General features: G+C 43.6%; 1 protein-coding gene across 1 annotated transcript in view; it reads left to right on the top strand.

The window, feature by feature from the left end:
* CNTLN (centlein) overlaps window positions 1-15,954 on the top strand; it is a 537,174-nt gene that overhangs the window by 100,961 nt on the left and 420,259 nt on the right. Inside the window, exons 5-7 of the mRNA XM_069766280.1 lie at window positions 4,684-4,818; window positions 5,390-5,569; window positions 6,159-6,292. Of these exons, the coding sequence (XP_069622381.1) occupies window positions 4,684-4,818; window positions 5,390-5,569; window positions 6,159-6,292 (449 nt within the window). The remainder of the gene's footprint in view (window positions 1-4,683; window positions 4,819-5,389; window positions 5,570-6,158; window positions 6,293-15,954) is intronic.

Below are 15,954 nucleotides of genomic sequence, written 5' to 3'. Positions count from 1 at the left end.
GTTGTGAGAACTTTGTACCCCTAAGTGTTTCACTACAGTTTACAACGCAGAGCCGTGAAAATAAAAAAATCCTTTTTTTTTCCCCACAAAAATGATTTTTAGCCCCCCAAATTTTTATTTTCCCAAGGATAACAAGAGAACTTGGACCCAAAAAGTTGTTGTCCAATTTGTCTCGAGTACGATGATACCCCATATGTTGGGGTAAACCCCTGTTTGGGCGCACGGGATAGCTCGGAAGTGAAGGAGCACTGTTTTACTTATTCAATGCAGAATTGGCTGGAATTGAAATCGGACGCCATGTCACGTTTGGAGAGCCCCTGATGTGCCTGAACAGTGGAAACTCCCCAATTATAACTGAAACCCTAATCCAAACGCACCCCTAACCCTAATCCCAACTGTAACCCTAACCACACACGCACCCCTAACCCTAATCCCAACTGTAACCCTAACCACACACCTAACCCCGACACACCCCTAATTCTAATCCCAACCCTAATCCCAACCGTAAATGTAATCCAAACCCTAACCCTAGCCCTAACCCTAACCCTAATGGGAAAATGGAAATAAATACATTTTTTTAAATTTTATTATTTTTCCCTAAGGCTAGGTTCACATTGCGTTAGGGAAATCAGTTTAGCGCTAGCGGATTGCGCTAATGCAATGTCTTTTTAGGTGTCGTGTTTAGTGGTCGCGTTAACGTCCCCGCTCTGGAAGATCGGGGATCGGACCTTGGGCGCGCCGCGGACGCTGCAAGCAGCGTCCGAGGCGCGCCACAAAAGAACGGCACCTTGCTAGCGCGAGCCGAAAATGGCACGCTCTAGCGATGCGCTACACCCGAAAATCACATTGCTGTCAATGGGTGTGCTAACGGACCCGTTGCACGGCGTTAATTGTGACATTTTTGCCGTGCAACGCTGTCCGTTAGCGTAAACCCATTAACGCAATGTGAACCTAGCCTAACTAAGGGGGTGATGAAGGGGGGTTTGATTTACTTTTATAGCGTTTTTTATATCGGATTTTTATGATTGGCAGCCGTCACACACTAAAAGACGCTTTTTATAGCAAAAAAGTTTTTGCGTCTCCACATTTTGAGACCTATAATTTTTCCATATTTTGGTCCACAGAGTCATGTGAGGTCTTGTTTTTTGCGGGACGAGTTGACGTTTTTATCGGTTACATTTTCAGACACGTGACCGTTTTTGATCGCTTTTTATTCCGATTTTTTTTGAGGCAGAATGACCAAAAACCAGCTATTCATGAATTTCTTTTGGGGGAGGCGTTTATACCGTTCCGCGTTTGGTAAAATTGATAAAGCAGTTTTATTCTTCGGGTCAGTACAATTACAGCGATATCTCATTTATATCATTTTTTTTATGTTTTGGCGCTTTTATACGATAAAAACTATTTTGTAGAAAAAATAATTATTTTGGCATCGCTTTATTCTGAGGACTATAACTTTTTTATTTTTTTGGTTATGATGCTATATGGTGGCTCGTTTTTTGCGGGACAAGATGATGTTTTCAGCGATACCATGGTTATTTATATCCGTCTTTTTGATCGCGTGTTATTCCACTTTTTGTTCAGCGTTATGATAATAAAGCGTTTTTTTGGCTTGTTTTTTTTTTTTTTCTTACGGTGTTCACTGAAGGGGTTAACTAGTGGGCCAGTTTTATAGGTCGGGTCGTTACGGACGCGGCAATACTAAATATGTGTACTTTTATTGTTTTTTTTTGTTTTTTTTTTTAGATAAAGAAATGTATTTATGGGAATAATATTTTTTTTTTTTCTTCTTTATTTAGGATTTTTTTTTTTTACACGTGTGGAAATTTTTTTTTTTACTTTCTCACTTTGTCCCAGGGGGGGACATCACAGATCACCGATCTGACAGTGTGCACAGCACTCTGTCAGATCGGTGATCTTACATACAGCCGGGCAGGATTAGAGCTGCAGCTGCAGCCTGATCCTGACCCGGAAGTTCTCCCTGCAGGACCCGGATGCAGCCCCGTGGCCATTTTGGATCCGGGGACTGCAGGGAGAAGACGCACGGTACACGGTGAGTACATCACCGTGTACCGATCGTCTCAGGAAAGCACGCAGGGAGCCCCCTCCCTGCGCGATGCTTCCCTGCACCGCCGGCACACCGCGATCATCTTTGATCGCGGTGTGCCGGGGGTTAATGTGCCGGGAGCGGTCCGTGACCGCTCCTGGCACATAGTGCCGGATGTCAGCTGCGATAGGCAGCTGACACCCGGCCGCGATCGGCCGCGCTCCCCCCGTGAGCGCGGTCGATCGCATATGACGTACTATCCCGTCACTGGGAATTAAGTCCCAGGTCACCTGGACGGGATAGTACGTCATATGGGATTAAGGGGTTAAATGATGCTCTTTATTAAGAGAAATAAAATCCAAACCTACAGTTCCCTATGTGAAAAAGTGATTGCCCCACTCCCTTAAAACATAATTTTATCACATCTTTTGGAAGCCGAGTTAAAATTCCCTAGCCACACCCAGGCTTGATTACTACCACACCTTTTCTCAATCAAGAAATCACTTAAATAGCACCTGCCTGACAAAGTGAAGTAGACCAAAAGTTCCTCAAAAGCTAGACATGCCGCCATCCCAAAAAATTCTGGAACAAATGAGAAACAAAGTAATTGAGATCTAAGGCAAGTTGCAAACTAGAGTTCGGTAGGGCTGTGGAAGGCTGTGGACTTCCTCTGTGATGCCCCGACCACTGCTGTGCCTCTTCATTCAGCTCCGTCTACAGCTGCATGCGTCGTGCGTACCCTATCTTTAACATTGGGTACGCAGGCCATGCGAATGTATGCAGATGCTTCCGCATGCGTAGTTTTGACGATGTGCTGACATGCGTCAAATGCAACATGTTCGGATTTTTTAGTGATCAGCGCAGTGTCACTTCCCCTGACGAAGCGGTCCTTGTAACCGCGACACGCGTTGGGATCTCCCGCCTGTCGGTCCTGCTTCTTATTTGGCTGCTTGGTTACTATCCTCATTGTAGGTGATCGTATGGTAACCGTTCACTCACTGTGTTCTTTGGGGTTGGGGTTCCGTACGGGATTTTCCTGGCCTCTCACCCTTGCTTACGGTTTATTGCATTATCATATGCTACAGTGGTCACTGTGTTAGACCTTGAATTTATCTTGGTCTACCAGGGATACTTACAGGAGTAGGTTGTGTTTTCACTTCCCCCCTCCCCCCCTTGTTTGGGGGTTACTGGGGTATGTGCTCTTTATATTAGGATGATTTACCCATTAGTATTCGGTTCCTAACTCATTTTTGCAGTATGTTATTTCATGGTGTTTTTTCATGCGTACCATCAAGCATGTTTTCATGTCTTTCTTGCAGCAGTTATTCTTCCATGGACTTGATGGGGGGAGTATTTTTCTGTATCGTTGTTAATTGCTTTTAATTATTGTGTTACCAATAAAGTTGTTCCTTTTTGATATCTATTATGGGTGGTGTGCAAACATTTGTACAGTGGCTTCTTTTCTCTTTGCTTCAGTCGCAGTGTCAAAACGACGCATGTGGAGGCATTCGCATACATCTGCACGGCCTGCGTACCCAATGTTAAAGATAGGGTACGCAGGTCGCATGCAGCCGTAGGCGGAGCTGAATGAAGAGGTGCAGCAGTGGGCAGGGCTTCACGGATGAACTACGCAGCCCTCTGCAGCCCTGCTGAACGCTAGTGTGAAACTAGCCCATCAGTCCAGAAAAGAATAGGAAATCAGGAAGGGGTAAACACTTTTTCACACAACTGTATTTGTGTGTGTGTGTATGTATGTATTTTATATTCAGCTCTGGCATAAATTAAGAGACCACTGCAAAATTTGCAGTTTGTCCAATTTTTCTCTTTATTGGTATATTTTTGAGTAAAATGTAAATTGTTCTTTTATTCTATAAACTTCTGACAACATGTCTCTGAATTTCCAAGCAATACATTTTGTGTTTTTTTTCTGAAAAGGAGAAATGGTCAAAATTAAAAAAAAGACCGTGCTTTCAGACCTCAAATAATGCAAAGAAAACAAGTCCATAATCCTTTAGAAACAACAATACTAATGTTTTACCTCAGGAAGAGTTCAGAAATCAATATTTTGTGGAATAACCATGATTTTTATTCAACGCTTTCATGCGCCTTGGCATGCTTTCCACCAGGATTTCACACTGCCTCTGGTGTTTGATGGCTTGTGATCAATGTGAGGTTTTCAGTGGGGTTCAGGTCTGGAGATTGGGCTGCCCATGACAGGGTTTTCATGTGGTGATCTCTTAATTTTTGCCAGAGCTGTATATTACTCTGTATACATAAATACAATCTAGCAGGGAAGCACTGTATTACAGTGCTGTAATTAAATAAATAGTAATACATATAAAAAAGCACACAAGTTAACATTTGCTTATAACTGAGACCATAGTGAAATAATTTATTCCGTAGTCAGAAACTGCGGCACGACAGATGACCTCTCCGCTGTCACACTATTTAACATCTGTGCGTACTTCTGCATGTGTTATGTTTTTTTCCATTGTTGATATCTGTTTTTGCAACTGCTAATATTCCTATAAAATGAAAGGGTTTTCTGCGGTGAAGAAAAACACATGAAATGGAAACATGACTGAAGTACTGCAGGGGCATTGTCTGCATTGCATTGTCTTTCTTTTTTGTTCTAGAGAGCATCCGGACAGCAGCAGGAGTTAAACAACCTTGTACAGAGGAAGATTGCTGTGGATGAAGAAAAGACTTTACTCAAAAAAGAACTTGATGACCTCCAAGAAAAATTAAAAGATAAAAGTCAGGAGCTTAAGGTGCCTTGTCTTGTACACATTTTCCAGTTGTCTTGCTGTGAAGCGCTCTGCTTCATGCTGTGTCATCAAGTGTGACATAGAAAGGGACATATGCTGCAAAAGAATTGCCCGAGGCCTCGCTCTGCTTTGCAGTTATTCCTCCACGCGTAGCACTGCTTTAAAGTCGAAAATCTGAGGCTTATAACTTTCAAATAAATACTTAATGATGGATATGGAGCTATTGGAAGTAGTGTGAATATGTGGCTTCTTTTTAATTACATTCTGATGGGACTGGTATTATTAATTGATAAAGCCGAGGTCTGGAATGATATGTCTGTGCGGGTCTCAAAAATAGCTGGGGACATCATCAAAGGCATCTTGATCAATTAAAGGATTCCTTGCATATGTGTGCTCATCAGAGCTGTCAAGTAGTTAAAGCACGAAGTCCTTTCCACCTGCACGGCTAAAATATACTAATAAAAGCCCAATCTTAAGACGTTCTCCACGGCTCTGGGTCTGTCAGTGAGTAGCCGTTTTGTGATTGTTTGGAGCACATGTAGGTATAACGTGGCGTAGTGACTTTATCCAACAGGACATTAGGAAGAGTTCGCGAAAAGAAGAGGAGCAGAGGGCAGCCATTTTTAAAAATGTGGAGCAGGAGAAGGAGAATTTAAGCAAGAAATGTGCCGACCTGCTCGTTGACCTGGAGAAAGCTCGGAAGCAGGAGGCACAGTGGAGAGGAGAGAAGTCTGGCATTGATGCCAAAATCAAGGTATGCTGCCGAGCGGCTGGATTCCCCCGCATGATTTTTCAAACTACATTGTGGCGTGCACTTATGCTTCGTGTTATTTGCTGTGATAACAACTTATGTATTCAAACATGCCAGTTGGGACCTGCATTCATTTACATTCCTACACTTAAAACCCACAGCTCTTTAAAAATTGATGCGGCAAAGCAGGAAGCTGACATCAAATAGCCATTCTAAAGTCTAATCATTAAACAGTACAACAGACTTCATTCTCACATAAAACTTAAAGAATACATATGTTATGAATGCAAATATGGAGGATCCGAAAAAATGCTTCACTTCTTTTTATATTACCCTGGCGCCATTCATCAAAAGTTTTCAGGCACAGATGGATTATTTTGGTTAAGAAGAGAAAAGAGATGATAGATTTAAGGCTTATGGTGCACTTTTGGAAGGTGTATGAAAATACATATATATTCACACTGACGGCGCTTCTATATCAAGTGCCGTAACAGTTGGAAGTTCACCGTAGACGCATATTTTACTTAGAAAGTATACGTTTAATGTGCCCTCGTTCTCTTACTTATTTTTTTCCCCTGTTGCTCTTATAAAGGCGTTAGAGTTGAATTTAAAAGAAGCTGGTCACCAGATGGAGGCGATGCATAGTAAAATTAATGGCCTGACATCGCAAGTTGCTGTCAAAAAGACTGAGCTGGCTCAGAAAGAGCTAGATGTGGTCCGACTGAGGTGAGTGGATAACATGGCATAATTTGACAAATTGTATTCATTTTTTAATATATAGTCATCGTTTTCTGTAAAGGAGCATATAATAGACTATAAAGCTTTGAAGAGAATCACAGAGCACAATTTTGGCATGTGAAGTAAAGACATTGGCTGTATTGGCGCTGTAGCGCTGATGAAATTGCTACCATTGATGACTAAATCCGCATTGTGGTTCTGCTTTAATCACCATTCGAAGTTTGCTGGCGGTTAGACTTTGGTGCACTGGGTCTTCTCCTCCCTGCGATTCCCCGGCCCCTCCGTCTGCCTTCGGCCTTTGATTGACAGGCCACTACTGAGATTTTAAGCAAAGGTGGCAGGTCATTGAAAGACCAGAGGAAAAGCAGTGGCCGGGGAGTCACAGACAGAAGTAAGATGACCCAGTGTACATTCCGGCCCCTGTGCACCGAAATCTAAATCGGCAGAAAATTTCAAATGGTGATTAAAGAACAAAAACAAAGCGGATTTCTTCACCAAAGGTATCAATTTAATCAATATTACAGCCCCTTTACAGCCATGCCTTTACTTTACAAAATTATGCTGACAAGTTCTCTTTAATGGGGTACTCTGGGCATCTGATATTGATGACTCCTCCTTTGGATTTGATTGGGGGGTCTGACACCTAGCATCCCCACTAATCAGATGCTAGCAGCTCTGGTGGTAGCAGGATGAAAACATTAAAGGGAATCTGACGCCTAATTTTGGCCCTATAGACTGATTTGCCTATAGGGCAAATCAGTACGCCTGCGCAGGAGCCGCAACAGAAGCAATGAAGAGGATGGCATTGTATGAAGATGGGGGGCGCCGGACCCGGACCTGCGATGCCCATCAGACAGGACCACACCTGTGAGTATAATATAACTTGTTTTTCTCATCTTTCAGGTTACATCGGGGTCTTATGTACAGTATTACAGAATGTTGTAGATGAGCCCCTAATGGCGGTGGCCGCAGCATATAGGGCCAAAATTAGTGACAGATTCCCTTTAAAGGAGTTCTACTATGCAGCTCCATTGAGTGTGTATAGGTTCTGTTCTATGATACCTGGCAGCAGACGCTGAACAATGCGTGCAGCTGTGCATTGCATTCCATTCAGTGTTTACATGCAGCTGCTGTCCCAGGTTATAACAGCTGATTGATGGGGGTTCAACACCTGACACCCCACCTATCTGATATTGATCAATCATCCTAAGTATACGTCATCACTATCAAATGCCGTGAGAGCTGCTTTAAAGAGTTAAGGTACCGTCACATTTAGCGACGCTGCAGCGATCTAGACAACGATCCCGATCGCTGCAGCATCGCTGTTTGGTGACTGGAGAGCTGTCACACAGACAGCTCTCCAGCGACCAACCATGCCGGTCCCCTGGTAACCAGGGTAAACATCGGGTTACTAAGCGCAGGGCCGCGCTTAGTAACCCGATGTTTACCCTGGTTACCAGCTTAAACGTAAAAAAAACCAAACACTACATACTTACATTCCGGTGTCTGTCCTCCGGCGCTGTGCTTTCCTGCACTGACTGTGAGCGCCGGCTGGAAAGCACACCGGTGACATCATGGCTGTGCTCTGCTTTCCGGCCGGCACTTACACAGTGCAGAGAAGCACAGCGCCGGGGGACAGACACCGGAATGTAAGTATGTAGTGTTTGTTTTTTTTTACGTTTACGCTGGTAACCAGGGTAAACATCGGGTTACTAAGCGCGGCCCTGCGCTTAGTAACCCGATGTTTACCCTGATTACCAGTGAAGACATCGTTGAATCGGCGTCACACATGCCAATTCAGCGATGTCTGCAGGAGGTCCAGCGACGAAATAAAGTTCTGGACTTTCTGCTCCGACCAACGATGGCACAGCAGGATCCTGATCATTGCTGCCTGTCAAACTGAACGATATCGCTAGCCAGGACGCTGCAACGTCACGGATCGCTAGCGATATCATTCAGTGTGAAGGTACCTCAACTGTGTGCTCTCATTACTTGTCAATTCTATAAAATACTTGTCTTTATAAAATAATTCTGGAACTTCTTTACTACCATTCCTGTGTAATTCCTGCTAGAAATCTGTGAATAAATTGACAACTGGGAATTACCAAGTGAAGGTGTGTCTGACATTGTCCAGTCAAAGCTGACCTTGTAAGAACACACCTCTTTGACAATGAAAACAGTATACAGATCGAGCCATACAAAATGCAAATAAATTTGTATAATTTATACAATGAGATTTTCTGGATTTTTGATAGTCTATCTCTCAATGTTAAAATTCACCTACCCTCAAAATTATCGCTTGTCCATTTCTTTGTCAGTGGGCAAAACGTACAAAATCAGCAAGGGATCAAATACTTATTTCTTGCACTGTATCTGCATGAATTTCCAGGAGGAATAATAGGACAAATATAACAACAAAATGCTGAATTAGGAAAGAAGACTCTCTCTAAAATAATCATTTACTACCGAGTAAAATAAAAGTGACAATAACAAAAGTGTTATGAGTAGTGATGGGTCCTTAACTTCCACAGAGTCAAACTACTGATTTCCTTTATGCCAAAGCACCACTCCAGCATTTTTTTAATTTCAGCACTGGAGTGGTGCCATTAATATAAGCTACCTGATCCCTAGTATTATACTTGCCAGCTGTTCCCGGTGCCGCTCTGGTCCTGTGCCGCCATCTTGTGACCACAACTTCAGACTGACCGGTCAGTGGTAACGCATGTAGAAAAGCTGCGGAGACACCATCACGTGTTTCTCAGCACAAGCAATAAATAGCCAGGTCTTTCACCGGGAAGGAACAACCACAGAAGGGCAGCATCCAAAAAGGAAAACCACCTGTGCCAAAACATGGTATCCATCCACAGACAGCTGTTTCGGAGTATTTGCCCCTCATCAGTGTGGAGTAGGAATCTGGCTATTAGGAGCAGTGCCTAGTAAAAAGGACTATAAACATAGGGATGAATGACCTCGGGGAGATCCAAACATCCAACACCGCGGAGACACCAACATGTGAGGGTGTCTCCGCGGTGTTGGATGTTTTGATCTCCCCGAGGTCATTCATCCTTATGTTTACGGTCAGTGGTAACGTCACAAGCTCTGTGAGTCTATGAGAGACTGGTTCTGGCCTCGTTCTGGCTCTCGTAGACTTAGATTGAGTGAACACTTGAGTGATCGGGCAGGTCACAAACTGCTGGAGACTGACCGAAGCGTCACCAGTAACAGATGAAGGAGGCGGCTGGTGAGTATAATACTGTAGGCAGGGAGATCGCTTAGATTAGTGGCACAACTCCAGCAGTAAAATTAACAAAACAAAGCTACTGGAGCGGTGCTTTAACCCCTTAGTGACAGAGCCAATTTGGTACTTAATGACCAGGCCAATTTTTGCAATTCTGACCACTGTCACTTTATGAGGTTATAACTCTGGAACGCTTCAACGGATCCCGCTGATTCTGAGATTGTTTTTTCGTGACATATTGTACTTCATGTTAGTGGTAACATTTCTTCGATATTACTTGCGATTATTTATGAAAAAAACGGAAATATGGCGAAAATTTTTAAAATTTTGCAATTTTCAAACTTTGTATTTTTATGCCCTTAAATCAGAGAGATATGTCATGAAAAATAGTTAATAAATAACATTTCCCACATGTCTACTTTACATCAGCACAATTTTGGAAACAAATTTTTTTTTTGTTAGGGAGTTATAAGGGTTAAAAGTTGACCAGCAATTTCTCATTTTTACAACACCATTTTTTTTTAGGGACCACATCACATTTGAAGTCATTTTGAGGGGTCTATATGATAGAAAATAATGAAGTGTGACACCATTCTAAAAACTACACCCCTCAAGGTTCTCAAAACCACATTCAAGAAGTTTATTAACCCTTTACGTGCTTCACAGGAACTGAAACAATGTGGAAGAACATTTAACTTTTTTTTGCAAACATCTTAATTCAGAACCATTTTTTTTATTTTCACAAGTGTAAAAACAGAAATGTAACCATAAATTTTGTTATGCAATTTCTCCTGAATACGCCAATACCCCATATGTGGGGGTAAACCACTGTTAGGGCGCACCGCAGAACTTAAAAAGTGAAGGAGCGCCGTTTGACTTTTTCAATGCAGAATTGGCTGGAATTGAGATCGGACACCATGTCACATTTAGAGAGCCGCTGATGTACCTAAACAGTGGAAACTCCCCACAAGTGACACCATTTTGGAAACTAGACCCCTTAAGGAACTTATCTAGATGTGTGGCGAGCACTTTGAACCCCCATGTGCTTCACAGAAGTTTATAACGTAGAGCCGTGAAAAAAAAAAATTGCATTTTTTCTACAAAAATGATCTTTTTGCCCACAAATTTTTATTTTCACAAGGGTAACAGGAGAAATTAGACCACTAAAGTTGTTGTGCAATTTCTCCTGAGTACGTCGATACCCAATATGTGGGGGTAAACCACTGTTTGGGCGCACCGCAGAGCTTGGAAGAGAAAGAGTGCCGTTTTACTTTTTCAATGTAGAATTGGCTGGAATTGAGATCGGACGCCATGTCGCGTTTGGAGAGCCCCTGATGTGCCTAAACAGTAGAAATCCCCCACAAGTGACCCCATTTTGGAAACTAGACCCCCCATGGAACTTATCTAGATGTGTGGTGAGAACCTTGAATGCCCAAGTGCTTCACAGAAGTTTATAATGCAGAGCCGTGAAAATAAAAAATATTTTTTTTTTCCACAAAAAAGATTTTTTAGCCACCAAATTTTTATTTTCACAAGGGTAACAAGAGAAATTGGACCCCAAAAGTTGTTGTCCAATTTGTCCTGAGTATGCTGGTACCCCATATGTGGGGGTAAACCACTGTTTGGGCGCACGGCAGAGCTCGGAAGGAAGGAGCGCCGTTTTGGAATGCAGACTTTGATAGAATGGTCTGCGGGTATTATGTTGCGTTTGCAGAGCCCCTGATGTACCTAACCAGTAGAAACCCTCCACAAGTGACCCCATTTTGGAAACTAGACCCCCCAAGGAACTTATCTAGATGTGTTGTGAGAACTTTGAATGCCCAAGTGCTTCACAGAAGTTTAGAATGCAGAGTCGTGAAAATAAAAAATATTTTTTTTTCCACAAAAAAGATATTGTAGCCCCCAAGTTTTTATTTTCACAAGGGTAACAGGAGAAATTGGACTGCAATAGTTGTTGTCCAATTTATCCCGAGTACGCTGATGCGCCATATGTGGGGGTAAACCACTGTTTGGGCGCACGGCAGAGCTCGGAAGGGAAGGAGCGCCTTTTTGGAATGCAGACTTTGATAGAATGGTCTGTGGGCATTATGTTACGATTGCAGAGCCCCTGATGTACCTAAACTGTAGTAACCCCCCACAAGTGACCCCATTTTGGAAACTAGACCCCCCAAGGAACTTATCTAGATGTGTGGTGAGAACTTTGAATGCCCAAGTGCTTCACAGAAGTTTAGAATGCAGAGTCGTGAAAATAAAAAATATTATTTTTTTCACAAAAAAGATTTTGTAGCCCCCAAGTTTTTATTTTCACAAGGGTAACAAGAGAAATTGGACCCCAGAAGTTGTTGTCCAATTTATCCCGAGTACGCTGATGCCCCATATGTGGGGGTAACCCACTGTTTGGGCGCACGGCAGAGCTCAGAAGGGAGGGAGCACCATTTGACTTTTTGAGCGCAAAATTGGCTGTCGTATTTGGAGACCCCCTGAAGTACCTAAACAGTGGAAATCCCCCCAATTCTAGCTCCAACCCTAACCCCAACACACCCCTAACCCTAATCCCAACCTCATCCATAATCCTAATCACTAACCCTAACCATAATCACAACCCTTACCCCAAAACAACCCTAATGTCAACCCTAACCATAACCCTAATCAAAACCCTAAATCCAACACACCCCTAATCCTAATCTCAACCCTAACCTCAAACCTAACCCTAATCCCAATACACCCCTAATCACAACCCTAACCTTAACCCTAATCCCAAACCTAATCCTAATCCCAAGCGTAACCCTAATGCCAACCCTAACCCTAATACGAACCCTAATCCAAACCCTAACCCTAATCCCAGCTCTAACCCTAACTTTAGCCCCAACCTTAGCCCTAACTTTAGCCCCAACCCTAACCCTAGCCCTAGGGCTACTTTCACACTTGCGTCGTTTGGCATTCCGTCGCAATCCGTCGTTTTGGACAAGAAACGGATCCTGCAAATGTGCCCGCAGGATGCGTTTTTTGCCCATAGACTTGTATTGCCGACGGATCGTGACGGATGGCCACACGTCGCGTCCGTCGTGCACTGGATCAGTTGTGTTTTGGCGGAGCGTCGGCACAAAAAAAGTTCAATGAAACGTTTTTTTGTCCGCCCCCTCCTCCCCAGGACATAGATTGGGCAGCGGATGTGTTGAAAAACTACAGCTGCTGCCCACGTTGTGCACAATTTTCACAACGTGCGTCGGTATGTCGGGCCGACGCATTGCGACGGCCCCGTACCGACGTAAGTGTGAAAGAAGCCTAACCCTAAGTTTAGCCCCAACCCTAACCCTAAATTTAGCCCCAACCCTAACCCTAAATTTAGCCCCAACCCTAACCCTAAATTTAGCCCCAACCCTAACCCTAGCCCTACCCCTAACCTAACCCTACCCCTAACCCTAACCTAACCCTACCCCTAACCCTACCCCTAACCTAACCCTACCCCTAACCCTAACCTACCCCTAACCCTAACCCTACCCCTAACCCTACCCCTAACCCTACCCCTAACCCTACCCCTAACCCTACCCCTAACCTAACCCTAACCCTACCCCTAACCCTACCCCTAACCTAACCCTAACCCTACCCCTAACCCTAACCCTAATTTTAGCCCCAACTGCTGTTCTCCTGCCGGCCGGCAGATGGAGACAGATGGCGGGCGCACTGGGCATGCGTCCGCCATGTTCTGCTGCCGGCGGCCAGGAGGAGCAGCAAGAGGATCCAGGGACCTAGGTGAGTATGCTAGGGTCCCCGAATCCCCCTATTTCTCTGTCCTCTGATGTGCGATCACATCAGAGGACAGAGAATTACACTTTACTTTTTTTTTTTTTTTGCGGTCGCCGGTAAACAGTTAATTACCGGCGATCGCAAAACAGGGGTCGGTAATACCGACCCCGATCGTGCTCTTTGGGGTCTCGGCTACCCCCGGCAGCCGAGACCCCAAAGATTCTCCCGGTGCCGGCCGGCGGGCGCACTGCGCATGCGCCCGCCATTTTGAAGATGGCGGCGCCCACCGGGAGACACGAGGAGCATCGGGGGAGCTAGGTGAGTATTGGGGGGCCACCTGGGACCCCTTTTCTCTGTCCTCCGATGTACGATCACATCGGAGGACAGAGAAATTAAAAAGAGATCGCTTTTTTTTTTTGCGATCGCCGGTAAACGGTTAATTACCGGCGATCGCAAATGCGGGGTGGGTTAAAAAAACCCCGAATCATGTTCTCTGGGGTCTCGGCTACAATCGGCAGCCGAGACCCCGGAGAAAATCGGCCTCTGGGGGGCGCTATGGACTTTTTCCACAGCGCCGTTAATTAACGGCGCTGTGGTTTAAGTACCCTTAGCGGCCGCCGTTAAAAGGCGTATCGGCGGTCGCTAAGGGGTTAATAATATTAAATTGCTTCAAAATGTAGATATGCTACTTCATTTTTTTTATATGTTCTCAAGTGTCACATATTTGACTATGCTAATTTAGCACCATAATGTAATTCTACACTACATATACTTATTACGGTAGTTTCATTGTCATCCCCAGCCCTTGACTACCTTCTATGTACAGGTAGTGAGTGTTGCGGTCTTCTGGGCGGGCCATAATGGGTCCTTTCCACTAATGCACCGGATTACTGACTTATCACACACCTTGTACCCATTAGTCACTCTTCTTCATAGAGTATAAATTCTGGAACTTTTTCTGAAGTAGCGTTGCTCGTTTTTGTGGCATTTATCTTCAGCTTGAGTTTATTTCACCATATTAAAAAGGGAGTAGAAATAAAGTAAAAAAAAATGGAATATGCTCTGCACTTAGTAATCCATTTTTTAATACGAAAAGTGGGTTTCAGCACAATAAAACTGCAGCATTGCGGAAAGTGAATTAAATGAGTTTGCCACGGAGTCATTAGAAATAAAACTGTATCTATGCCATTTTCATTGTTTAGCGTGCTGATATACTGATATATTAGTATATAAAGGGAAGGTAATGTCTCACGCAACTAAACGGGGTAAGCGATCAAAAAGATGTTTCTGCTCAAGGAAGCCTAGGTCCGCATTCAAGAGCAGCGACCCAAATGAGAAATTAAGGCTATATTCCTTTACTCGTGACCCTGGCTTCATTTTCATACCCAGTCCTAATATCCCAAGCTCAGAACAATTACAAATGTAGAGAACCTGCATAGGAAGCTTAAAGGGATCAGTTTGAAGAGGTCTCTATTCCCAGGATCCTGAAACGGGCAGTGTGAATTTCCTTCAACTAGATGCTAAGTATGCGGGGAGATGGTGTAAAGCAAGATTATGGGTTCAGGTAGATAATCTCTTACCTTTTACATTCTCTGCAGTTTAATTTTAAGCTCCTTGCTACTTTAACTATTGCCAGCTCATTGAATTCTTATCTTGCTTCTCATACTTAGAGCCAATAGAGCGAGTGTGCAAAGTTTCTAGCATGCAATGAAGTCTAATTTAAGTTTTTTTTTTTAATTGTTATTTTAAAGGGTGTGTGAAACCTAAAAATGCATAGGTGACAGTGCCCTTATTGGACCATTTACTCTATGTAGTAAGCTTTTATTGTGTTACTTAATCAAAACATGGCCTCGTAATGCTCATAACACTAGAGGCCCCAATGGAGACTGGAAAAATCCCTTCCGTATAGGCACTAGCATATTGTGTGATTTTCCATGTTTCTCTGACATATGCTCATTCAGTTACCGAGTCTTCATTAGGGCAGGCAATCCTGCTGAGCAATGTACATTTCATGCATAAAATTCAGCTTTGCGTTAATAATTTAGAGAAAAAAAAAACTTCTTTTGACAGAGGTGCCCAATTTTGCCAAAAACGAGAAGCAGCAAATGTCCAACAACAACATAAACTGTTCTCTCTCACATTAGTGCGGTCAGCCTCTAAACAGCGCTTTACTGAGAGGGTTTGTCCTTCATGGAAAACCTTTTCTTAAAGGGAATCTGTCAGCAGGTTTTTGCTATGTAATCTGAGGGCAGCATGAGGTAGGGCCTGAGACACTGATTTCAGGGATATGTCACTTATTACGCTGTGCACTGTTGTTTCCATACAATGAATATTTTGTTACCAGGAGATGATCACTGCCTGGACTGATGCACACATGAACAGTTGTCCGACTACGCTCCCTACTCGGATAAGTAGCTCACTTTCAATAGACAGTGTATATAGAAAGCTGTGGTGTGGGTGGGTTTAGCTTTCAGAGCTCTGCTACATCAAAGACTGATTTTATCACCTAAAATAAGTGATACATCATTGGAATCAGGGTCTCTTTTCCTACACTATGCTGCTCTCAGATGAGGCAGCAAAAACCTGGTGTCAGATTCCCTTTAAATGCTGTAGTCCCCTGTTTAAAATAAAAAACAAACAAACAACCAGATACTCTCCTCTGACA

This window comes from Ranitomeya imitator, chromosome 1 (assembly GCF_032444005.1).
Source record: "Ranitomeya imitator isolate aRanImi1 chromosome 1, aRanImi1.pri, whole genome shotgun sequence".
Taxonomy (NCBI): domain Eukaryota; kingdom Metazoa; phylum Chordata; class Amphibia; order Anura; family Dendrobatidae; genus Ranitomeya; species Ranitomeya imitator.
Note: the sequence above shows the minus strand (reverse complement) of the source record. Positions and strands in the feature narration are given on the sequence as shown.